The sequence below is a fragment of the Silene latifolia genome, chromosome 7 (assembly GCF_048544455.1).
Source record: "Silene latifolia isolate original U9 population chromosome 7, ASM4854445v1, whole genome shotgun sequence".
NCBI lineage: Eukaryota > Viridiplantae > Streptophyta > Magnoliopsida > Caryophyllales > Caryophyllaceae > Silene > Silene latifolia.
The window spans coordinates 119906457-119933238 of record NC_133532.1 but is presented as its reverse complement, the minus strand read 5'-3'; the positions used below and the strand labels follow the sequence as shown (position 1 = coordinate 119933238).

General features: G+C 36.8%; 2 protein-coding genes across 7 annotated transcripts in view; both read right to left on the bottom strand.

Annotated features, from left to right (window-relative positions):
• Window positions 1–428: 428 nt before the first annotated feature.
• Window positions 429–13170, bottom strand: LOC141592749 (twinkle homolog protein, chloroplastic/mitochondrial-like). The gene is made up of 21 exons (XM_074413540.1): window positions 12798–13170; window positions 11371–11537; window positions 11113–11168; window positions 10974–11031; window positions 10688–10795; window positions 9636–9722; window positions 9087–9167; window positions 7865–7930; window positions 7681–7797; window positions 6254–6301; window positions 6083–6168; window positions 5934–5994; window positions 5451–5633; window positions 4038–4169; window positions 2879–2940; window positions 2184–2267; window positions 1767–1898; window positions 1202–1298; window positions 989–1123; window positions 836–903; window positions 429–744 (listed from the first exon to the last, which is right to left on the bottom strand). The coding sequence occupies exons 1-21, from the start codon at window positions 13078–13080 to the stop codon at window positions 711–713; spliced, it is 2145 nt and encodes a 714-aa protein (XP_074269641.1). The 5' UTR covers window positions 13081–13170; the 3' UTR covers window positions 429–710.
• Window positions 13171–15327: 2157 nt separating this feature from the next.
• LOC141592751 (protein BUD31 homolog 1) overlaps window positions 15328–26782 on the bottom strand; it is a 60632-nt gene continuing 49177 nt past the window's right edge. For 3 of the 6 annotated variants that reach the window (XM_074413542.1, XM_074413544.1, XM_074413546.1), the window contains one exon: window positions 21738–23590. In XM_074413542.1, coding sequence (XP_074269643.1) covers window positions 22010–23590 — 1581 coding nt within the window. In that variant the 3' untranslated portion in view covers window positions 21738–22009. Of the gene's footprint in view, window positions 15737–16023; window positions 16212–16337; window positions 16436–18542; window positions 18903–21737; window positions 23591–26782 lie in introns of those variants that run through there. The other 3 variants (XM_074413547.1, XM_074413548.1, XM_074413545.1) reach the window with 3 other exon arrangements.

Below are 26782 nucleotides of genomic sequence, written 5' to 3'. Positions count from 1 at the left end.
TCATATAACAAACTATACCCAATTATTTCAATTCAAACTACTACTCACTTCAAAAACAGCCATAATCTGCATAAGTCGACTAGAATAACCAATAAAGTCGTAAAAAGTGGTACTCGTGAGCCATGACTTAAGTTCAAATATCATCAATAACATATTTGCTTTTATGGCTCTTATACAAAAAAAGAAACCAAAATCTTAAACGGCAAAATCTCCTTTAAGACGGATATATCCGTTTAAGCCCTAAAACAGGTTAAATATGCCCATGTAGGAGGAATCAGACAAAAGCAGAATACATGGGAAAAAAACAAAAAAATTGTACTTTGTCTATATGAAATGATATTGACCCGTTTTATTATTAAAACGGATACCATCTTAGACAAGATTGAGCCTCAAATGCTACGAAGTAGAATGCACATCAAGGATCAGGATGAGTGAATACCATGTACTCTGTAAGTCTGTATCATATAGTTAGTACCAAAATAACTATCAAGAATTAAGCCCCGTTAGCAGAAAAACATCCGTTCAAGCTCTAGTCCTAAAATTCCGCGCCTTTTTTCTTTCAGCGATCCAAAAAAATATGATTAGTTCGCTATGCTAACACGGGTACATTGTCACTATAGACAAATATACCTGATAAAATCTTGATTATATCTACAAAATTTGTTGTCCTTCGTCGAGACAACTGATTTAGACGTACTTGCATCGTGAAATTAGCTTCCCAGGTCCACATATTCGCCAGTTATCCTGCATATTCAATTTTTTGTATATAAATCAGTCAAGACATACCGGGCAGGCGGGCACAAATGGGATTAAACAGGGACATTAGTTGTGATACCTGTTATATGTCAAGAAAGCTTCACCGATAGTTCCGGCAACCTTATTTCGAACCTTTCTTACACATATCTGCAGGAAGTTAGGACAGTGATCAAAGCTTATGGTAGATAGAGAATGAAAGAAAACGGAGAGGGTAAATCGGCAAGAATTTTACCTGCACTCTATCGATTGGACCAGCCGCGGGATCCCTGTTACGGTGAACGACAATGCCATTGTCACATTTGTTAATGAAATGGGCACTACCACTGATGTCGTACAGATTAGGAGCGTCTCCACTCCAACTTTGAAGCTGTGAAACCAGATGGCCGTAAGAACAAAAAATGGAATAATCAAAAGGGAAGTTCTCTTAAGTCTTCACTACACTCACCTGTCTCGGGTGCGCTACAAACCAAACATGGCAAGAGTGATGTTGAGCGAATCGTTTGACCATTGTGAGCATTTGACTCACGTATTCGGTCTCGGTCCTGTTAAACACGTTAACCATCAAGCACTCAATTATATAAATGATCACAAATTCTCATTGAAGACGGGCATATCTGTCACAAGCTGAAGACGGGTCAAGTAATTCCCAAGTGGGTAGATAAGACAAAAGCAGAATGCCTAAGGACTGTAAGGAGTAGCTTGACCCGTCTTCAGCTTGTGACGGATACACCCATCTTCAATGAGACTTGCTGATAAATGATACTTCCTCCGTTCTCATATGATCTACCCATTTTATTAAAATACTACACTCATATATTCAACAAATGGGTAGATCATATAAAAACGGAGGAAGTAATAATCAGGTAAACTCAAAAGAGTAAACAATATAGAAATCTAGAAAAGTGCACTTCAAGTCCTCGAGCGAATGCACGTTGAATATGGATTGAGTAATTCATATCAGTTCCTCATCAGTAATTAGAAGATCAAAATTATACAGTTGGGATCCTCACATGCTGAAATGACGTTGATGGTCAAGCTCATTGTATGGATCAATCACAAGGCCACGGATTCCATGTCTCAAAACCGCAGCTTTTGCAAGGTCAAGAACCCATTTGATGTTAGGAAGGCTATCATTCTCACTCCTGAAAAGTGATGAGCAGATTACAAGCAGGCAGATGCAACTCTGCAAGTGCCTCTATAATATATCCATGTTACACGATGAGCTTTTGATGAATATTATACTGCCAAATAGTTCGAATCAACTTAGAAGTTGGACCAGATAAGAAAATGATTCTGCTAGTATTTATTTAGCTGCTGTTGGTGCATGTGTATGCTTACTAATAATCATTTTGGATAGAGAGCATAGCCAGTTAGCACAATACAATGAAAGACCAGTAGAATCAGATGGCAGATAATAGTCAGCATACCGTATGAGATGAAAAGTATTGTCCAACCATTCCTTTCCCTGCTCCAACTGTGCTACAGTCATTCGTTCAACAGTTTCGCCATAGCTGCACTCAGAAAAAATAAAATACAGACATTGAAAAGGGAATGAACTCAAAGCAATGCCACAGATAAATGAAGCGAAACTTGGAAGACTCCAGCTTTGGGAATATATAAGGGTAAGGCCACATTGCCAGCATATGGAAACGTCTTTGGGTTTTTAACATAGGAGAAAGGTTGCATACATCCAACCTCCTCATGCAGCTACAAGTGGGAGCCATGGAGACACTGGGTATTGTTGTATTCATAATGCGCCTTGGTGACAGTCACAAGTACACAAACTCAGGCAATGCTTCATACGTAGTGGTATTTTGGTTGCCATACGATATGACACGAAATACAAAGGAGAGTTGTATTTGGTTGCCAAAAAATTGAAAAATGACGTACACTTGCCTATTCCTCCCTTGGTAACTAACAAGTCATGTGATGCCACCTCCCCAAGTAAGCAACCAAAGAACATTTTCATAGTGATGCCAGAAAAGTAGAATATTTGTGGTGCCAAAAAAACATCCCATGGTAAAAAAATAAAAATTGTGGCCCGTCCCTCTCTAGTAAGAATTAGAATTCATACTGAAAATAGAATAAAGCATAAAAATAATAAATTTTAGCAGAATCATACCGGACATTAAAAAAAGGTTTCTTTATTTGCTTCTCCAACAATTTTCTAGCATGCTCACGAACCTATAACAAAAACACCACAATATGAGAGGGTATGTGTCATAACGTCTTGTAAGGATAAAAAAAGGGCAGCCCGGTGCAAGATGGCGTCCCCGCTAGGCGAGGGTCCGGGGATAAAAGTATATAAAAAAAAAAACAGTTAGAGCACCATAAATAAATGGAAACTATCCACTTTTATTACTCTTAGTGTCAATGAATAAGCTCATTAGTCATTTTTTAGGATGTTCATGAATAGATTTCCAACTAAAATTTCTCATTTTAAGATGTTCACTTTGCCATCAAGGATTCTTTGTTGTTGGAGTATTTGTGGCCATTATAGTTTGCAATCCTACATCCTTCATGAGCTTACATATCCATGCACATGCTATTACATTCCTGATTTTTTATGCAAAACAAAGTACGATGTTTATTGATGGATGGATGAAGTCTTAGCAACCAAGGGGTGTTTCCCAAAGGCTCATCTCAGTAAGACAACCGCTAGTAAAAAAAGAAAAGCTACAACACCTTGTACCACATAATGTCAACTTTTATGATCAAGGATAGATACATGCTGCAGAAATGTTAGCACATGCAAACATTTGTTAACTATTTGATATTCAGGACAATGTACAAGCCTCGGTAGTAACTAATGGTAGAAGAATATAAGATATTAATTACAACAGCAGAAGATGCAATTGAAGGAAATATCGAAGCGGGATGCCTAGCTAACTATAGAAAGATCAGATTTTTTGCAAGAAAGCAAGCACTATGCTGAGAACAGTAGAGATAACAAAATATGCTGATTTCTCAGACAGTTCGGTCTGCGGTGTGCTCAGATTAATAAAAAATCAACATTCTTTTGCGTCGCATCATACGGCAAGTTCGTGTATTGTTGGTCAGCAACAAACTACTCTGTATCATCCTTTCTTAGTTTTTTTATTTTCCGACATATGCTAGACTTTTCAATGAAGCTAGTAACTTGTCATCTTAGTAAGGAATCGTGCTCTCATAATGTTTATAAACCATGCATATTTTTTTTTTTCATCAGCACTATTTTTCTCATGGAAATTATTGCCCTCTTAATATCATAAGACCAATTCTCACACCGGCATATGGCATACCTTATTTTCCATGGAGCAAAGTGCAAACTTCCAACCAAGGTTTTGATTTAGATTGCACAACAAGGAATCAATCCACTCGCTCTTTCCAGAATTGGGAATTCCTGTCACAATGGTCAACTCCCCAGGTACAACCTATCATAATCATCAACAGAATCATCATGTTTCACAAGGGTCCAAAACTTATGAAATACATACAGTTGCAATAAACATTACGAGGTATAATCAGAATAAACTACGGACCAGTATTGTCAAAAGTGAAGCAAAATACAAGCAGTGACTGATAAAAAAGTCGAGCAGGAAACAAGATAAAGGCTTACATACAGAAAAAAAAAACGCATATAATTATCTACTATCGTAGGCATCTATATAACTGGAGTGGAAGTTTATAATTAACAAAGACATTGGATTGGAACATAACTACTGAATCGTTTGTAAAATACCAGTATTCATAATCTCCTTTTGTTGAGGATCAGATTTCATAGTACTGCAGAGAACCATTAAATTTTTCAGTAACACCAACCATAGATTATTGATATTGGTAGACGGCCCCTAAAGCGTACCTTTGTCAAAATCTCGAAACAATTGACTAAAATTTGTTTAGTATCACTAGCAACTTCATACATAATTTCTACTTTCCTAAAATCAAATATCTTAATTCTTAGGACTTTGCCACTGGCATGTATGTGTGATGTCTGATCCAAATAAAACAAATCTGAGGACTGTTCATTTCTTGTCTTGAGTTTCGACCCTCAACATCCTTAAGCCATGCAAGAATTGTCCAGTGGTTCTGGCTGGCCAATGTAGACCAAGGAGATAAGAACTCCATTGAATGTATCACGGCTTGATGCACTTCAATATCCTAGATTAACGTAACACTATGATTGCTTCCCATTGAAGGTTTAAATTTTCTAAATTTTTATCCATGGATGGACCATCGCCCAATACTTTTGTTACCTTTTGCGATAGTCTGTCATGCATAACCGAACGATATGTATATTTATCCAGCAAGTCAACTGTTCCACACATAGTCTTAAATGTTGATTTCAAGTTTGATCCTCGATTAGGCGACACAGCCTGATATAGATTGTTGCACAATCAATGTGGTAATTACATCCTTGAAGTTAGGTTGTGATAACCTCAAAAACATTTGCAAAAGGCTGCAATGCGACGTTGCAGGGAAAGAGCAGTTAAAGAACAATTTCCCTTGTTTAGTTAGCAAATTGGATTAGAGTGAAACTGAGGGATCCATTAGCCCTTCTACAACCCAAATTATAATCCTTACAACATTGGAAATATTTGAGGGAAAATAACACTGCAAAAACATCCCACCCGGCCCCATGCCCCTTTCAGTTCTGATGCATACGTTATTTTCTATTAGTCTAACGGATTGAATAACAATGAAGATATGCTTACATTGTAATACGCATCCAAGCACTTCCAACCGGTAGAGACACCAAGCTCATCACCAAGGACCCTATGATAATATGCATCAATCTCAGGGAAGTAATCTCTGAAAGTAAACAACCCTTGTATAGGATACAACTCAGCCTTCTCAATTGTCTCCTTGAGTTTTTGACGCCCCATATACATAAGAACCTGTCAAATCCATGTAGTGGATAATCAGTAAAACCAAAATATACTCCAGTACAACAAATGATTAGTTATTCACTTCCATTCCTGGGAGGCGAACGTCGTTTCTTAAAATGGACTTTGTGGAACTTTTATCAAGAATTATTGAATGTGCACAACAAGAGAAAACAAGCAAACAAACTTTCTTTGTCGTAGTAAAAGAAACAAAAAAAACAATATGGTATAAAGGAATAAATTAAATGCTCGTCAGTCAATGACAACATCGATCCAAATTCAACTAGTCAAAATACATAAAACTGTCCCGACCTCATTAGCATCTTTGAAATAGTCAGTCTCATTTTTCTTTGGCCACTTAACACGCCAGCATCTGCAAATCAGATATAGAATGTCACAAATCTTTAAATCCCATCAAGTGGTAACACTGAAACAGATCTAACACGCATCCAAGAATTAACCTCTCTCTCCCAAGGCGGCGGGCAAGCTCTTCAGCTAATGCTTGACCAGGTTGATCCCCATCAGTTGCTAAAATGATTCTAGAAGCCTAACATCACAATAAGATAATGATGTGTTTAGTCATTCAATTTATTTCACAATGGAAACATTTAAAGCACAGTAATTTTACCAACCTTGCGAAAATACTCCTTGCAATTCCACAGATACTCATACTTAGTGTCCTAGACTTGCCAAAACATGACGCACTGTCAGATTAAGCTTGCAAGTAAACAAAGACTAGACTCGGCTATTTCATTGTTGCTCAATCAAATTATTATCAGAATTAACGACTTTGGAGCACTTAAAAGAGCGGGAAAAAGCCATTTCTTCAAAACCCTTACATATTTCATCACATGCATTTCTTAAATGTAGAGAACAAACGGTATTTATACAGGAATTATCCAAAAGGCCTCAAGCCTTCAAGGAATATCTTAATTGGAAAAAATACAGTGTGCAGGTTTATAGCCAAATAAATATTCGAATTATGACATAAAGTTTCATGTGGCACATTCCTATCGTCGGATGGATGAGCTCCTACCGTCTTCTTTCAACTTGAAGCCTTAAAGTTCACCTAAAACTTCAAAGCCTCTCCCCATCCTACACCGAACTTTTGCTGAGTTACAAAGAAAATTAGAAAATCTCTGGCAACAAAGATGTATGGAGCAATAAAAACAAAAATCTTATTGTTCATCTGTATCATTGGAAGTTCTTTTAGGCTCATGCTAAGGCTGCTAATAGTCAAAGGAAGTGTTCTAGTGAGCGTCATCATATAAACTTTGCAACTATCAGCCTTCCATGATGTAACAACAGAATAATCCATCGTATAAACAGTATCAAATATAGGAGGTAAGCTCACCAACTCACTTATCGTCGACTCATACGAAGAATGTGTAAGAGAGAAGGGAAAGGAAGGGGAGGGGAGGAGAAGAGGAGGGAGAACGGAGGAGGTGATTTTCCCTCCAAATCTTGCCTATGTTGATGGGGAAATAATTTGCCTTGTAGGAGTGAAATGGAGGGATCCATTTCCCCTCCCCTCCAAATCCCTCTACCTTTACTTTTTTATGCAAACAAGGCCTAAAAGAATGGTTTTTTTGGCCCTCGGAGAATCTAGAAAAACAATCCTTTCCAAATATAATCACAGGGTTTAGTCACCGAAAATATGACCACTGTAACCAGATACACCCCAAACACATCACTATAACTGCGTCTCGTCTTTTGTACTACCCAAGCCTGAAGGAAATCTCATATTCTCGTATTCCATTTTACCTCTAGTGATATTTCCGGGAATCGCGGAAGGGGGAAAGGAATTGTTTAAAAAAGACAACATTTATTTATCCTGCTTTCATCTTCGCCCAATGTTTTGTCATCCAAAATACTGAAAGAGTATGTAAGCCAGGACTGATTTTGACTATTGTGCTCAAGTTCAGTGAAGTTCCAGCCAAATTGCAAAAAAAGGGGGCAAAATTAAAGCAGCAAAGTACATCTCCAAAATATAGTGAAATTAAGCGACAAGCTTCACACTCTAAATAACATACAAAAGTAAAGCCAGGTAAAAATTAACCTGATCAGGAGATGGTAGTTGTTTATCAGAAACTTTGGGAGGTGCTCCATCAGGCACACTTACACAGTTGAGGAAGCCAGCTTCTTCCATGGCAAGCTTGTCCATCTCTCCCTCAACCTATGCACAAAATATTAGAAGAGCTGTAATACGAATATAATTCCAGAAAGCTCAATTGCGTACTCACAATGATGATTTCATTTGCATCCTTTATATCATCAAGACCGTATAAAATCTTTTCGCAGCCTGGTTCCTGTTGGAAAAAAAAAACCGACTTTGTTTTTATTTCCATGTCAAATACAAGTTATTCAACAAATCCAAGTGCCATGGATATCATAACAAAGACATGTTATATCCTTAGCTATAGATCAAGCATCACAAAAATACAAGACAGACAGACTTTTTTGATAAGAAAAGAAGTACTCGCTCCATGCATTTGGATTCACTACATTTAAATATGGTACGGAGTACAAGTTTTAAGAGAGGGAAAATGAGAAGCACATACGCCAACTGTCAATTGAACTGGAACCCACAAAAATTTAAAGGACATTTATCCTTTTAAATTCACAATACACACCAAAACGGAAATGCAGCAAACTGCTTTGAATGAAAAAGGTGCAAAAAATGAATCCAAATAAATGGAGGGGGTACAATTAAAGCAATGAACAAGAAGTCTAGGTCAATGGGATCCTTTTTTATTGCAAACAATTATAAAAAGAAGTCCAATCTCGTTTAATGAAGTCTTTGGAATATCCTTAAAAGCACCACCTGTTTAGACAGCAATGAAAAAGACACTCTTTTCAATCGGCAAAAAAGTAGTTTCTTTTTCATGCAAAAAAGTCCGGAATATTGCCCCAACAAATGCACCTAAAGATCAATGCTCACCTCCATAACGCCTCCCTTTCTTTCGTATAAATTATTAACCTAACCTCAAGATTTAAACGACCACAGAACCAGGACACACCAAATATTCTTTCTAAAATTCAGTTAGTTAATGCTTAGAAAAAAGATCACAGAAGAATGATTCGCCAAATATTCTTAATAAAATTCAATTAGAATCACCCACAAGGAGTGAGTTACATCCCATGGAGAAATAAATGAGCCTATGCCTGTAACTTCTCCATCACACATAGAACAAGAGCAGTATAGATCGGTGTCTGAGGAGCTATCACAAGTGTTTATGTCTATCCAAAACCATACCCCAACCAATACCACTTAACTTGCAACAGAATTCTAGATTCTAAACTGCCAAATACCTTTCACGACAATGATTATAGTAGAAGAAACTAGTAAAGTGACTTGCAAGAGATGTCATAAAGGATTTGAACATACTCTATCGAGATAATGTAGTTAGTATACAACTTTTTCTTCAAAAAAAAAAATGGCAATAGAATATGCGCAGTAGCAACCTGCCAAAATTTCTTCTTCTCATCCCGGTACTTGCAACTAACTAGAACTCCATCTCTCCGGTATGTAAATGCAACGGCAATCTGCCAAAGAAGAACCTTATTAGAAATGGAACATCAACCATCAACCATCACAATCATGACAGCATTTAAACAAATAAATGGTCTTATACAGCTCAATATAAATCAAGTACCATCAAATATTTTATTTTTATTTTTTGAAAAGCCCACACAGGGTTTAAATCAGATTATCACAAACGATGGAAACAAACATGTTAATGGATCAGGTTAATTGCAGTAAACCAAGACCAAATTGGTTTAATGCAAGAAAATAACAGAGGAAAACCAGCATTTCATGGATCAGGTTAATTGCAAATCAAGAAAAAAAAAAAAAAAAAAAAAAAAAAAAACTGCAAATAGCCTTCATGCTCAAAGACAACACTGCATGATTTGCAATGAGTTTGCTCATAAGAAGGCAAGGAAACAAACTCATTTTACCTGCTCGAGCCAAAAAAAAGGTAGTGCCTAAGGAAGAATGGAGTAGCTGTGTACCTTATCCCCCCATAAGTTTTTCTGCATAACAAAGTTTCTCCTCAATGTAGTAGGACTAATCATTCTCTCTGCAAAAAATGCAAGAAGCTGACAGAAAAATACAAAATGTCATTAGTAATAGAATTTGATGTCATCCAATGAGAAAGAAATTATTCAACACAAGTAGTTATCAACGCATGACCAAGCTATCCTTGAGCAAAAAATACAAAAAAAATTCACAAAAAACAACTGTGAAGACAACTGATTATTAGAGAAAGGTCATCAACATCTTGTTATAGATTATAGGAGTAAACGATTATCTGTAGAACCTTAAATACAGGGGAAAAAAAAGTTCATTCCAATCAACAGATGAAAACTATAATAGTTGAAACAAGGGATCATCAATAGAAGAAGCAACAGTAAAAAGTGTCGTATGCTCGTTACGCTTGACATCATTGCCACAAAAAAAAAAAAAAAAAAAAAAAAAAAAAAAAAAAAACTAGACTGCAACAGGGAATATCATCAGTAGTTTCATTAACTTGTTTTTCCTTGATAAGTACGACAAGATGACAATTAAAGGACACAAGGTGGTGGCACCTATGTAAAAAGGGACAATGGGGTGACATTCATGCTATCCAAGAATCATGAATCAGCCATGAGCCCATGGGTAAAAGTTTGGTAACACAATATTAAGCAGATACCAATTTCGTAAGCAGGAAACGTAATATTCAGCATTAGGGCTCAAAGCATTCAGAAAACTTGGCTACCTCCACAGACATGCATATTCTATGAAAGAGAGTTTCATGAAACTACCATCTCCAATGGGTGAAACTTACTTCTTTTGGAAGAGCTAGAGAAAGACCATGACTCTTCTTTTAAAATTTAGCATCAAGGTCGATCACTGAAAAATTAGCTAATACCTAAACGGACCTCCAGATGAGTTTTAAGAGCCGTCACTAAAACATCCCTAATATAAAAACATAAGTAACTGGAGGACACGTCTCTTTGAAAGAGTTAAGACGACACGAATAACGTGACAGACTATCAATAAAAAAGAAAGGAAATAAACGTACTTCATCAGAAAGTGGTGTAAGACTGAGACTCTTCTCCGTTAGTGCTATCTTTTTCGCTTTCATAATTTTGTCTGACCTCCCATAGGTTGGCAAAACATCAGCAATAGCCTGCGACAAAAATGGAGAAAGTTAAAGGTGATCTAATCATCTGAAGCTAGCAGTTTCCACAAGGGAACAACTAGCATATAACACAAGTACAGCATAAAAAAAATCAACAAATAATATCGAAATATATGGTGTGAAAAAAAGAAAACACCACAATTAACATAATGGGAAAGAGATCTACCATTGTATTGCCCTCCCAACCACAGTTGCCATTGGAACAATGCCAAACCGCAGTATTTCTGCAATGTATTCAATTTCAGGAAACCACCCAGACAATTAAAAGCCACAACCAAAGATAGTGTAACAAATACAAAACTTACCCGTCAGCACTTATATGTAAATTTAAGGAATTCTTGTCCTCGTCAACATCTTTGCACTGCAAAGAGAAATGTAAAAAAATGTAATAGTTAACTAAATCTAAGATGATTAAGGTTGAGTAAGCGACAAAATATAAAAAAAAAAAACTTCAAGCTTCTAATAATAAGCATGCTTAAGTTTTTTACAGAAATCAAATCCAATTTAAATTGAAAAAACTAGGCAACAATAACAAACTACTCTTAAGTTTAGAAAATGGATACCATTGGACAAGATATATTATTGTACTGGCCCGGCTTAGGCTCATACCCTTTAATCCTCAGCTCCGCTAATTTCCTCATCAACAAACTTAAGCGGCCTGATGGAGGAATCAATTCCTCTAAAGGCGCTTCAACATCTGTTCTCGATTCCTCTAAAGGCTCTTCAACATCTGTTTTATTGATTAAAAACAGATGAGATAAATGGAATATCTTCAACATAGCTAGTTGTGCAAAATATTCTTTTTATTTTATTTTATTGATTATAAAGTCATCACATTGCTAAAAAAACTAAAGATGTATATATTGCATGGAGTCCTCACTCTCCTCAGTTCTGAACAATTAAAAAGTAGACGAATTCGTCGAATGACAGCAATAGGAAGACCCTAACCTAAAAACTACTTTAACCTACAATTCTATGAACAACCTAAGAAACCACAGAAGTCTAGTTCGTCGAATGACAGCAAGAAGACCCCTAACCTAAAAACTACTTTCACCTTAATTTTACAAACAAACTAAGAAACGAAAGGAAGTCTCAATTCGCCGAATAACAGCAATGGGAAGACCATTAACCCAACAATAGCATTTACCCACAGACAACCTAGAAAATCAACTGACCCTAAGCGTGTATTTGGATAGCAAAAGTGGAGGGAAAGGGAGGAGAGGGGGAAGGAGGGAAGATAAAGGGAGGGAAAGGAAGGGGAGGGGAAATGGGGTGTGGGTGTTGGATACAATTTCCCTCCAAATCTTGCCTATTGTGGAGAGATTTTGATTTGTCTTGGAAGAGGGAAAATGGATCCCTCCAAATCCTCCCCTCTTCATTTCCCTCCACCCTTAATTGCTATCCAAACAAGGGATTTGAAATCCCCTACTCTCCCTCCCTTTCTTTTCCCTCCAAATCCCTCAATCCAAAGACACCCTAAAGTTACGCAAATAATGCCTTGATTCCCTAAAAAACACGAAAGCCCCCACCGTCAAAATACACCAAAATGCAGCAACCTAATGCTAAGAAAACAGCAAGAGTCTACAATAATAGCTCAAACAAGTATTCATGGAGGGAGGTCTAAAAGTATCAACTTTACCCTAACTAGCAAAGCTCCACAACCACAAGCATACTTAACTAAAAAATTAATGAACTCCAAAATGCACTAAACACATATATACTCCCTCGTTCTTGATCATTTGTTCACCTTTGATTAATTACCTCTCGCAAAGTACAAACTTTACCCCACCTAACAAAGCTCAAAATGCACTAACAGTCTAACACATATTCCACCCGTCTCAATCATTTATTTACCTTTGATTAAAACACCTATAGCAAATAAAAAAACGGTAAACAAATGATTGAAACCGAGGCCGTAATATAAACAGTCAAAATTAGCATGCAAAAACTACAAATTACACGAACTAATGCCTACAAAAAGTGGAATTACCAGGTGGGGGGATACTGGGGAGAGTACTATAAGAAAGATTGAAACTTTTAGCAGAAAAGGGGTAAAAACTACTGATGGGTTTTGCAGAATTACTGCAAAAAGTTACTGTATGAGTGTGCAAAAGTTTAACACCATTAACAGAAGGAGAAGAAGATGGTAAAAGATGATTAGTATTGAGTAATAATTTAGTGGGCATTATAGAATGACGAAATTTGGCAGAAAGTATGAATCTTTTATGAAGATTATTGTTGTTTGTGCGACATAGAGTATGAAGACGGAGCATTTTTTGTGTTATGATTTTGGTTGGAAGAAGTACCAAGTTTTGAATGTCGTCTTCTTGTACACTACTACGCTTCTGTGTTCTGTGTTCAACTTCGAGTGGAAAAAAGTGAAAGGGTGGGGTTGGTTTCTTTTAATTGGGTCGAGTCTAGTCGAGTCGAGTCAAGATCGATATTTTCTCTCTAGAAGGGGTTAAGTTTGTTCAATTAATCTCATTGTAGATGGGTATATTCCTCTAAAGTAGGGATGACAATAGGTCGGGTTGGATCGGGTTTTGCAAGATCCAAACCTGATCCACTTACTTATTGGATCACAGATCCATATCCATACCTGATCCATATCCAAAATTTTAAAATCCATACCCGGTCCATTATATTTTTTTCAAACCCATACCCGCTCCAAATCCATACCCGATCCACTACATAATCCAAAACCTAATCCGAAACTTGATTTGAGTCTAAAGATGTAGACGGGTTAAATAATCTCATTTTTACATAAATAGTAAACTCTATCATCACACTTGTTGTTTGTCTTATTATGTAAGTGGTCACATATTTGACCCGTCTACAACTTTACATGGATAATATCCGTTTCAAGTGAGATTTTGTAAAGTTTGTTTGAGAATTAAGATCATTGTTCGTATATTATGATGATGGAAAGTATTGGTGGGTTAGTTCGAGCTTGTGTCTGATGATCTGCGCTAGCAGCTCATTTCAACTCTGTAAATTATATATTTTTGTATTTTTTTGTTTTTGTTTTTAGGATTTGTAAAGGTCATATTTTAAGATTACTTCCTATATATTGCATCTTGGGTTATTATTAGCTTAATTTGTTTTATCACAAATTCTCATTATAGACGGACACTATCCGTCTATATGTATAGACGGATACCATTTCCCCTCACAAAATACCCATTTGCCATAAAGTGGGAAACACATGGGGGGTGCCCCACCTTGTCCCCCCTACCCATTTTATTAGAGGTCTTTACCCGTCTGTTTGCCTCACCCGTCTATAACAAGACCTATTGTTGTTTTATATTTAGAAAACGTATGGATGTATGTATGGTTATTCTGCACACTCATTGTTTCTTGTTACATGAGTGTTGCTATCAAATAAGCCTCTTTAGGGAGTGTAGTCAATAAAAACCTCTTCCTACCTTTAAGTTTGTTAATGCTTGTCTCATGCTTTCAATAATCATATTGCTTACATTTTTTGCATTTGTGTGTCGGACGTTGAAGATCGTGACTAGGAATCTAGGATTAACAACGCACACCCCTTCGAGACGCTAGAAGCGTGCTAGTGTGTGATCCCTCATTAGCATGAGACTCTTTGTTGCTTGCATTCTTGCCTTGGTGTGAGTAAGGCTGTAAGGGTGCGCATCATAGTTTGGCAAAAATATCGGACCGTGACACTCGAGTGTTAGATTACTTTCTTAAAAGAAGCGGCTGCACAGGGTTAGCATGAGAAAATTGAACCATTGAAATTAGGTACATTCAATAGAAACACAAAATAGTGATTTAGTTACACAAATTCTCACTTTAAACGAACACTATTTGTCTAAAGTTGTAGACAAATAGTGTCCCTTTTACAAAACAGTTGGTCTTCCTTCAGACGGACCATTTTGGTCTGAAACAATAAGACGGGATTTTGTTACCAGTTGACAACCAAATGTGACCACTCCTGGAAAACAAGTTACCATAAGCTGTAACACTGACCAAACCATTGTGGTTACATTTGACCATAAAATGGTCATAAAATTCCTTCTTATTATTTCAGACCAAAATGGTCCGTCTGAAACAAGAATTTGCGTTTACAAAATGAGAGTGGATATTTCTTATGGAAGAGGTTACATTCAAACTTGTTCCCGCTACATGTCAATGGGGTAAACCGCAAATGTGATGCAAATGATATTTATGACCTGAGTTCAAACATGTTCCCGCTACAGGTCAATGGGGTAAACCGCAAATGTGATGCAAATGATACTTATGACCTGAGTTCAAACCATGTCAATAATATAACAGCTTTTGTGGCTCACACCCCAAAAAAAACTTATCTCAATTGATTGTGTAATCAGGTTATTGAAGGGTCGACTGGTTGTCTCTCCCATATCATTTTGAATGTGAAGACCTTTTCTTCGTGTTGCAAAAGAACCTTCACGCACTTGCATTATTCCACTTAACTTGTTTCATGAAATCAAAGGCTAGCCATTTGGTACTCTCATGCCCAAAGAGCGTAGATTTACGACAACTGAAATCAAGACCGAGGCATGAATCCTATCATTTCACTCAATGGAAGTCTCCGTACACGGTACACATACAACTTAACCTTTACTTACACACAGCTTAACTTTTACTTGGCTTTGATTGAATGATGTTAAAATACATCAATCTCCACATGACCGGAAGTTAAGCATACAAGCCACGAGTTAGAGTAGTAAATATATTAATCTCCAAATGAAGGGAAGGGAAGGGAAGCATGCATCATATAGATCATTGCTTAGCTAATCAGTCCCCACTAGCGCAACCACCACATCCACAGTGAACGCATTCCACAACTTTCTCTTCCCTCAAATGCTTGGGCACTCGGCAGACACAGGTCGTGCCAAAGTTATGATCCCGTGGTTGTATGCATCTCAAACAACATAGACGTTCATATCCTGGCTGCAATTGAAAAGAATAAAGACAACTTTTAACAATGGAAAAAACCATCAACCTCAAATGAAATCGATAATTACTCGTAAGGCCTTGACAACTGTCCGACATAGGTATGTAAGGTTTTCTGCAGCGTCTGAATAAAACAATTTTTTTGCAAAACCGCAGATGGTGGCGTGACTAGTGACATTATTCCAATGCAATTTGGCTTTACAGCAATAAACAGTAGCGACTTTGTAACTAGATAACCCTATTATCAAGGCCCCACAGTATTAGCAAGAGATCAAGGAGCATACCTTCTTCCATTTCGCAATTAGGTTTCTATCAGCATATCCTTGGTCCAAGCAGAATTCATACAACTCTTTCGAAATTTCATTTCTTCTATAATAGAGATCATAAATATATCTACTCTTCTGATGAGCAATTTTGAAAATGGGCCATAAAGTCTCACACTTTCTCTTTCCGTCATGTGTGTCCATTTGAGCTGCCAAATAATAACATAAGTGAGCATGTAATGCTAGGACAAATTGTTTGGAGAGCAAACGATTTATGACAAGGATGAAACGACAAAAGGAATAAATTAATGAAGATAAGATTAATTCCAGCAAACCTTCTCTCATCTTCGACTCGAGTTCCTGGAGTGTCGGATCAATCAACTCCCATCCTTCAGGGAATTTGACCCGGTTTGTCTTTACCTTCGGCATTTAACTGAAATTCAGCGACAGAACCGACAATTCTGAGAACTCAGAGTATAATGTAGGATATACACAAAAGAACATCTACATAATCATAAACGACTGATGATGAGCAATTAAGCAGCAATTACATCACCTGTAGAATCACTTATTCACAAAACCAGAGTTACTGTATTTGGTTACCTCCGAAATACGAGTAAATTTTCAGAATCCAAACAGATTTCAATCGCAAAGTAAATAATTCAGATTTGTAAATTAGAAAGCTGAAACTTGTGATTGAGTGTGGTGATTGCAGAATGAAGCAGAGGAGCCAGTGACTGCAGTCGGGAGCATAGTTTGATGGTGCAAAGGTCAGTGTTGCCTGGTTGTGATTGAAGAACACAGCATAACACCCCCATCTCGAACACCTTCTACTAATTCCCTCTATTTCACTAATTCATTCAACTGGCCTCATAATTTAAAATTCTTCACGCATTAAAAAGCAAATGTACCTAATTGAGTACTGTAAAATATAGAGAGCATTGCATGTTGCACCAGGTTTTAAAGGAGAAACAATTAGGATCTTCTCTAGGGCCACAAAAAGAACTGGTCCAGTTCCAGTAAATAGCTCACACTACCCTTGACAGTACATACGCCGATGATAGATATACCTAAATATACTCCACTTCTCAAAGTCTACCATCTATCTCTACCAATTGTATATTTGTATCTAGCCATAGCAATATAAAACACCACATTAATAGCAAAGCCATTGATTTTCGTCGGGTTCCAAATCTATACAATCATACTCCAAAACTCACCCTCATTTTTTTATGTGCACTAACCAACCTGGACTAAATTACAGTTCGCCACCAGAACAATGGTTGTCCGTGAAAGCATGTAAGGCTGCCCCAACCCTCATGGTGACCAGCAAAAACAGCGAAAGTAAGTTTGCCCCAAGTCTATAACAGAGGTATCATTAATGAAGGGGAACAAGTAAAAGAGAAAATCAATCAAAGCCGTCCTTTTTGCCTTTTGCACGTGTTCTATAATACAGTATCAATGAAACCATCCTGTTGTTAGACCGGAGAGGCGGAGAGTATCCACATTCGATAACAAATTTAACTAGCGATTTTTAAAATGAATGAATGATGCAGCATAAAAGCTCAAGGGCGCTTCTAAATCAGAGTAGGAACCTAGTCCTGTATTGTTCTCTAGGGGTTAAATTAGTCGTGGCAATAGAAATCTAAATTGCGTATCTTCAAGAAACAAAGCGTAATAGCTCAAATCCCTTTACTTATAATCAAACATGAGTGAACAACTTAAAACAACTTAAAACAAATCAATGTATACATTAGAAATATTTAGAGCTCCACTACATCCCTAAAACCAACACCTGCTAAATATCAATACTCATTGGTTCCGAAACATGTCCACATCTACAGGCCATATCAGTTATCACCTTTACAAGAAGTATGAACCCAGAAAGAAATATAATTCCCACGTGGGATGGTCAGTCAATAATGTTATTGTGAGCTATGTTGCTCGGACTCTTCAATATGACCTCGCGTACCCGTGTCGGACACTGGACACTCGGACAAGGGTAGGACACTCGGACACTTCATTTTAGACCAAAAACATAAATTTTTTCATAAAAATAGACGAATCCGACACTTTGACACGTATCCGTGTCGGATACTTCTAACCGAGTCCGAGCAACATAGATTGTGAGATCTCTTAATAGTGTTTAATTAGTACCTGGGCTTACAATAATTTAGTGTTAGAAGGTCTCTCAGGACACTTGCTACCGAAAACAAAAACCTAATAAATTTCCACAAATCTTCAATAGTTCCCTGTAACCCTAAGAAGCAACAACTTCAATCAAATAAATAAAATCCCTAAATACTTTACTCATGGCAAAACAAGAACATGAAGATTAAACCTAGATAAATTCAATTAGTATCATTAATGTTTGATTAGGCTAACAAGCAATCATGTCACAATAATTCAATATATACAACTAAAATGAAACCCTAGAAAAGGACTGAGACATAGTTATAATACGCACATACATTTGGAGTATATATTGTGAAGTAAATAGGGCGTAGAGAGTAAAGGAGAAGATGAAAAAGAAGAAATACCTTTGAAAAAATGGAGGTTGAAGATGATTGTTCAACAATGGAGTTTTGGAGTTCCTCAGTGTTATTGGCTTATTGCGTTACGCAGTGAACGGGAGAGAAGTAGAGAGGTTTCGGTATAACTAATCCGTTTCGAATAACCCGATTTGAATTAACCCGTCGTAAATTAGACATAATCGAAAAATACATTCGATCCAACCTCAAATAGCCTACAGTATGACCGAAATTATAACCTTACTAACCCCGAACATTGAAATAACTTAACTTAATAGTGACATGATTCAAACCTTCTCGTACTCAAAATAGACTGATAACAACAACATAACGTACTTGAAAGTGGTCTGACTTAAAGTACCTTGAGTAGGGCTGGTTACTGTTGTGAGTTGGCCGATGCTAAAGGCGGGTTGGGATGGAGTGGAGGAACCCGGGAAAACTCGGGGGAGGTAGTGTTGGGTTAGAGCTAGTAAAATTGGCCCCGAGCAGTGCCCATTTAGGGTATGGTAGAGGCGGCCCAAGCCGAGTCCTACGCTATAATTTTTTTTTTTAACAAGGTTAATGGGTTTGACCTCGTCATTGGTCGGCCCAAGGCCAAGGACGGGTTTTACCGTGCCGTGTGGTGGGCTAAGCGGGCCATCAAAAGTTGACCCAATGTGGTGTTTTGGGTTGGTCTGAGTCGGACCGAGCTAGCGTGCCACGTTGGCTACCTCTAGACCCCGGGAAGCAACCAATTTTTCACGTCTATTTCGTCATTTCGATGGAATATGTGACTTGTTGATAACGCTTTATCTCCTTCGTACTCCTCCTTTCTCAAAGCACTTTACAGACTAGGAAAAATTGGATGATGTAAAAAATGTATAAATACGTCTACACCTTTAAAAAAAATTGTTGTTTATAGGCAGTAAAAGGTTAGTGCGACAATCGACACTTGTTTAGGTAATATTAAGGAAAAATAAAATCAATAAGATTATGAGATTATAACTTGTATATTCGAAATGGAAAAATGTTACGGAGTATTACAGATATAAATGGTGTGATCATACATTCATATGACGCACTTAATTTTAGTTTTGTATATATCATGATTTATTGACATTTGTAAACCAGATTAGTTTTGTATATATCATGATTTATTGACATTTGTATAAAACCGTCTTACACAATAATAGTTTCAAGTGAATAATCAGAGAACAATAAAACGTATTAATTCGGGAGAAATGCACCAAGACACCATTCATTTAGCTGGTTAGGAAAATTCACTACCCAAAAATTTTATTTCTAGGTTCGCCCCTGTAAATGACATAATCTAAGATAGTATAAAAGTCAAGTTTTTTCTTGACTTCTGATTGACCGTTGAGTTTCTACATGTCGGATTGTCGGTCCCTCCATGTTTCTTATTCTACTCCATTTAATTACCCTCTCTCCTTAACTCAATTCATATTCATATCTCCTATTCCTATTTTGATTACTTATTTTAAAATATAAGTTAAAATATCACAATTTACATATAATGTTGCAATTTACATACATCCAACTCGTGTAATATTTCAGATATCTTTAATATAATTCTAATAAAATACGGGTGTTTACCATCTGATATTCAAATCTAATATTTATATTGAACACTTAATCACGTTCAATTATATGTTTATGTATCTATAATGATAGCGCATGCTATTATGACCGTGCATTTTTTGCACGGGTATAAAACTAGTAAAAGTATTAAAGACGACATGGAAATCTGCCCTAACATCAAAACAAGATAACAATAGTGTCACCTTTCCCGCATTTGTAGTAAAGTTGGCAACTTTCTTGCATTTCTGTAAAAAATTCCAGATTTTCTGAATTGGGTTATGATCAAATTAGACTAAAATTTCATAATTTAAGAGGAAAGTTTAGAACTTTGGACATCAAATTGACAAAATTTGAAGTGGGTTTGCAATATTGTAGTAAAGTTGTTAACTTTGATTGAATTGAGCAAGTTAGTGTTAATTTAGAGGTGTGGGATTTCAATGAAAAGTGAGAATTTTGTACAAGAAGGGAGTGCACAATGAGTGGAGGCTCATTGGGTCTAGGTTTGCGAACCGGAAGTTATGGATCATTGCAACAATACCAACAACTTCAAAATAACATTATGTTACCAAATCAATTGCTTTCACCTTCGCCCTTGACACCGCCTTTTTTAAATCGTAAGCAAGCTAAAATGTTGAAGGAGAAGGAGAGGTTGTATTATTGTGTTTATAAGATGCTGGCATGATGTTCCTTGCTGTGGTTTCGACTGTAGTTTTTGTTTACTGCTTCAGCTTATGATTACTATGATTTTTCAGCTTGCCCAGTTTGCTACCTTGACCAAGAGCAAGCAATATCTTTAATGCCAGATGCACCATCATACTCTCCTGTATATAATTTGACGTATGTGAATGAGAAACAGTCGTCCAAAACGGAGTTCAGAGGCTCTGAGTTTGGTGGCTATCCTTCATTAAAGGATAGGGAGGATTCTTATAATATTAGGGAGTCAATGAACGTTCATTGCGGGTATGTTTCCTTAATTATTACTCAGTTTGGTTCGTGTCAAACCATTTTTTCAGATTTTAGCAGATACAACAATTTACTGCTACTCCTTATGTTCTGTGCAGATTTGTCAAAGGATCAAGACCTGGTCATGGGACCATGGTTTTAAATCTCGGTATTGGTCGTAGTCGCGGTAGCGGTATAACCGGTCCTTAATCGGCCGTCACGGACGGATCACGGTGAATCTCGGTGATATCTCGGGCGATATCTCGTATCGGTAGAGTGAAAATCCGATACAACTTGGCCGATACGATACAACTCGGCCGAGATTTTGAACCCTGAATTATTGGGACTGGATTTGATATTGAAGATGCTGATTTCAAGGAGATGGAACAATGTAAAGGATAATATTAAGAAGGCGGCGAATTGGATAATATTAAGAAGGCGGCGAACTGGATAATATTGAAGACGCAATTTCGTTGTTCAGGCAAGTTATTATTTCTGCATCTTTAACTGGTTCGTCTGTCTATTTGGTGTCATGGTGTATTTTGTGGTGTCTGTAAATTCAGTTTGAGGGTATTACTAACGTTAGAGCTGGGGCTGGGTATATACCGCTTTTTCGAGAAGCATTACTTGTCTATTACTTACAAAATGTACTTCCATTGTTGTATACAAAGAAAGAAAAACTACAGAAAGAGGGATTCTCATTCTCGTTCATATAATATGCCTCTCAAGTTTCATATGACACAAGAAATCAAATTCCGAAGAAAAAGTAGAACGAACACAAAGTTCACAAAGTAAAGCCTTGTACAAAGAAAATACTCCCAAAACAAAGAAAACAAAAGCAGATCGAAAAGAAAAGAGGGATTTGTTTTGGCAGTCATGCATACCATCATCATCCTCAGTTGCAAACTTGTTGTTTCCACGCTGTATTCCACCACCGATCCCAATTGCACCTTAATTTACAAGTCGTTTTCATCAGCAGCAGTCTGCTCACTGCTGTTTGCAGATATCAAGACGTGATTTAAGTCTTCAATCTCGGCAATTCGATAGCGCTTGTTATCGACATACACGAGTTGTAATTTAGGAGCCCTTGGAACTGCAGGCGAGAATGACTTCATGTTGGGGCAGTCCTTGATAGTGACGTTCTCCAGAGACGGTAGTTCCAAGTCTGCATTGCAATTTGAGTTTCCTGATAAAAACCACTCCATTTCGGGGCAGTTAAATACCCATAGTTTTCTTAAGTTAGGTGCTTTTAGAGGTCTGGCTGAGAATGACTTCATGGCATCACAGTCCTTAATTGTCACTTCCTCCAAAGATGGTAATTCTACGACTTGATTTGATTCTTCGTCGAAAAGCCACTCCCATTTGCTGCATTGTTCTACATATAGTTTTCTTAATCTCGGAGCCTTTAGAACTACAGGCGAGAATGATTTCATTTTGGGGCATTTCTTGATAATGACGTTCTCCAGAGAAGGCAGTTCTAGGTCTGCATTGCAATTTGAGTTTCCTGATAAAAACCACTCCATTTCGGGGCAGTTAGATACGGTTAGTTCTCTTAATTTAGGCGCTTTTAGAGGTCTGGTTGAGAAAGACTTGATGGCATCACACTCATCAATTGTCACATGTTCCAAAGATGGTAATTCTACGACTTGATTTGGTTCTCCGTCTAAAAGCCACCCCATTTCAGGGCAGTTAGATACCGTTAATTCTCTTAATTTAGATGCTTTTAGAGGTGTGGTTGAGATAGACTTGATGGCATCACAAGATCGAATTGTCACTTTTTCCAAAGATGGCAATTCTACAACTTGATTTGGTTCTCCGAAGAAAAGAGACTCCAATTTGTTACACGAATATATGCCGAGGCGTTCAAGTGATGGGATGTCCGAAATGGAACAGAACTTGGTCATACCCTCCAAATCCTGCAAGGCTAATGTCTTAAGCCGAGGAAAAACAACGGTGGTATCTTTGTCACCTCCTCGGATTATCACCTCTAAGTTTGGGCAGTTATAAATCCTAAGCACTTCAAGTGACTGTAATTGCAGAAAGCCCCCATCGGCTGAGAATAAATATTCACATGCCAAGTCTGATATATAAACGTCACGAAGACTTTTGAAAAGATGTAAAGATACGACCTCCATGTTCAATGCAGATTGGAGCCACAAGCTCCTCAACTGACCACAAAAATTCAAGATAGCAGTGGAGCCATCATCCTCAATAAATTGTTGTTTTACAGAGCCTGCACAACCTTGAATCCATAGTTTTTCCAATTTTGGAAATTGGGAAAATGTACCAACACATCCTTCATTTTCAGATGACGATGAAAATAGGAATTTGGCATCACCTACGGCTTCTACTGTGAGGTCAGACAAACTCGGAAAGACGATAGATGGCAACTTGATTTTCCTAATAACGAGTGTCTTTAAATTAGGGAGAGGGTTAGATGAGATTCCTTGACCTTCTCCCACAGGTAAGTCCCATAACACCCTCACTTCATCGCTCAGTTCATACAACCATAGACTCTCCAAACTGGGGAATTCAATCTGCAATTATTTAATTAATTCATTTATCAATTCAATCAACCAGTTTCAGAAGCAGTGAACAAATACTCTTATCTCCTCCTGTTTTATAGTAGATTTTATTAATTGGGAGGGAACCGAGTAAAGTAATACGGTCGCATGTGGCGGAAGACAATAAAGATAATTTTTCAAAAAAGTAGTGTTTAGATTAAAAAAAAAATAAAAAAAAATTAAGAATTAGGGTTGAGATGAAACTTAATATAGAAAATGGTTTCACGTAAATTCAAGTTAGGGTCGTAATGAAGTCTCTCGCTTACTGAGTGTAATCGTAGCTTTTTCGCTCACTCATCTACTAATCCCCTTACTAGTACTGTTAAAAAAAAGAGTGCCCATATTTCCAAGAAAGTATCAACTAATACACTTGAAATATGGGCAATGTACCTAAAGAACCCTTTTCTATATACTGCAAATCTGCAATATTCTTTTCCTTGGGCCCACAAGACAATTTAGAAGGATAAATGTTTGAGAATTTCTGTGTATTACTGTGTTACCCTGAGTCTCCGACACGGGTGTCGTGTCAGACACGTGTCGGGTGTCAGATACGGCTATTTTGTGCGAATTTTTCAATTTTTTGGTCTAAAGTAAAGTGTCGAAGTGTCGTGTCGGTATCGGCCAAATAGGTGTCGGATACGCGACACGGCGGCTAAGTGAAGTGTCGGAGTAACATAGGTGTATTAGCGTGTACTTCTCGTGAATTTATGGCTTTCCTAAAAAAAACTAACATACAGAAAACACATAAGTTGCTAAATGATTGAGCAACTCGAAATTCAACGACTTGAAGCAAAGTCGCTCAGTTACTCGACTTAACATAAAAATGCAAAAAAAAAAAAAAAAAAAAATTCTAAGTGTACCCGGTAGAACTAACCAAAGTCGCTGAGTGGTGTGTCACTCGACAACTTGCTTTAAACTCAACTAGTTTTATACCCGTGTAACAAAATTACACGGGATTATATATTCAACAATTTAATCAAATGCATAAATATTAAAAACAAAAGTTTAAATAATTATGACGTAAAAGACTAATATAATTACAGTTATCGAAAATTTCTTTGAAAACTATCCCCTCCATATATACAACTATGTAGGAATAATTAATTATGCTTTAATATATATACTTTTACTTTATAATTGTACGTCTATTTTTTTTTACTCTCTCTGTTTTTTATAAATGTCATTCTCATTTTTCGAGAAATAAAATGAAACATATCATGAAATGTATACTCATATAAAAGCTCTTCTCATAAGAAATTTAATGGTATAACTTTTATATTTTTTGAACTATATTTTTGTAAAAAGTAAAGTCAAATTGTCGCCTCAAAAAACGAAAAAAAAACGGAGGGAGTATAATATTACCTATTTATATATAATTATATTTTTATCATAAACACATACAGAACACTATTTATTCGACCATATTTATTTTATATTTTAGAGAAAATTGTTGATTAGAACCTTTTAAAAACCACCTTTTGAAAATTACAGTCTTATATATTTTTTTTTTGAAAATTACATCCATAATATCACTTTTCTTTGAAAATTACACCACGATGACGTTTCCGATGAATTTTTCAAAAATTGACCGACATACCCCTCTTATAACATTTCAACCTTTACATATTCTTTCTTCCTTCTCTTAAAACCTTTCCCTCTTAAAACGACCACCACACCCGTCACCACACTAAGCTCCACCATTTTCGCAACTCTCACTACCTCACGCCATCACCATCATCACAACTCTTAACCAATTCCGAAAGCATCGAATGCAACATTGCTCACCACCATTGTAAGCCACAACCTAATGCCTTTTAACACCACCACCATCACCACGATGTCAAAATTGCCCCCACCACTGGGCCTACATTTGCGGCGGCCAACCAATCAGCCTCCATCAATGTTTCCCTAACAAATATTCATACTTCAAACTTCTGAAGCACCACCCTAACCCCTGAAGGCTGAAACGCCATCCTCTTCACACGAATTTCATAGATCTGGGATTTTTGTTGTTGTTTGGTGGTAGTGCTCTGGGGGTGTTAAGAGTAAGGATGATGGAGGTGAATGAGGTAGATGGGTGACGGTTGTTGTGGCGAATTTGGGCAAGTAGCAGTGATGGTGATGGAGGTGGTGGCTGAACGGCGGGTTGTGGTGGAGGTGGGCATGTGGTGGTGGTGGTTGAGATTATGTAAGAGATATGGTGGTGGACAAGTTGTAAGAGTGGTGTCAGAGGTGGATGAGGATATAGACATAATGTGACAAATAAGAAAGTAAAGGTAAAAAGATAGGGGCAAATTTGTCATAAAAAGTATGTTTAAGTGAACAAATTTTAAAATGGCGTCAATATTTCCCCGGAGTCTATTTTTTGATAGTAAAATTCTGTCGGAAGTGATATATTGGATGTAATTTTCAAAAAGTGATTTTTAAAAGGTTGTAATCAACCATTTTTTTTCTATATTTTAATACAAACTCACTTATAAATGCTATAAACCCTAAAATATGTTTGAACCAACGCAAATTAAATTTAAGCCTCCATATCAATACCAACTCTAAAGTCAGCAGCACTCGCCTTCTCGCCACTCTCCCATCTCATAAGACAGAATTTATATTAATCGTATAAAAGTACATTTTCATTTATTTTGATTTTTTTATCAACCGTAAAAAAAAAGGAGTTTATAATATAATACACTAGCTTAAAACCCATGAAAAATTGCACGGAATTATATAAAATAATATTTATAATGTGGTTTCAAAACCATATCAAGAAAGTTTTCACAAATTCTTATTTAATATGGAAGTATATGTATTAACTTTAAATAGAGTTAAATACGTCAAATAAAACGAAAGTAAAATATTTAGGGAAAAACAAAATAGTAACTTCAAAATTAAAAAGCAAATCAAATATTACTCCTTCTCAAAAAAACTCTCTCCAAAAAAAACCCTAGCCTCCATCATATTATACAGGGGGCTTCCATCGATTATCAATCGATCGATGGTAAGCCCCAAAATTGTTTCAAATTTCAATCAAAGTATGCATATTTATCTTCTATTCAATAAAAGTCTCCCTTTTGGTGAGAATCGTTTTTCCGTCCCTTATTTCAGGGTTTTTCCATTTATTCGTAGGGTTAGTTTCATCAGTAATATATAGTAAAGAGTAGTTTGTTG

Bases quoted from the DNA above. Each gene is read 5' to 3' on its own strand.
- LOC141592749 (XM_074413540.1), bottom strand. From the start codon at position 13,080: ATGCTCCGTCTTCATACTCTATGTCGCACAAACAACAATAATCTTCAT. The intron at 7,931-9,086 runs GTTGCTACTGCG...TTTTTCCAACAG, and splicing joins AGAAGAAGAAATTTTGGCAG to GAACCAGGCTGCGAAAAGAT. The intron at 904-988 runs GTAAAATTCTTG...AACTTCCTGCAG, and splicing joins GTCCAATCGATAGAGTGCAG to ATATGTGTAAGAAAGGTTCG.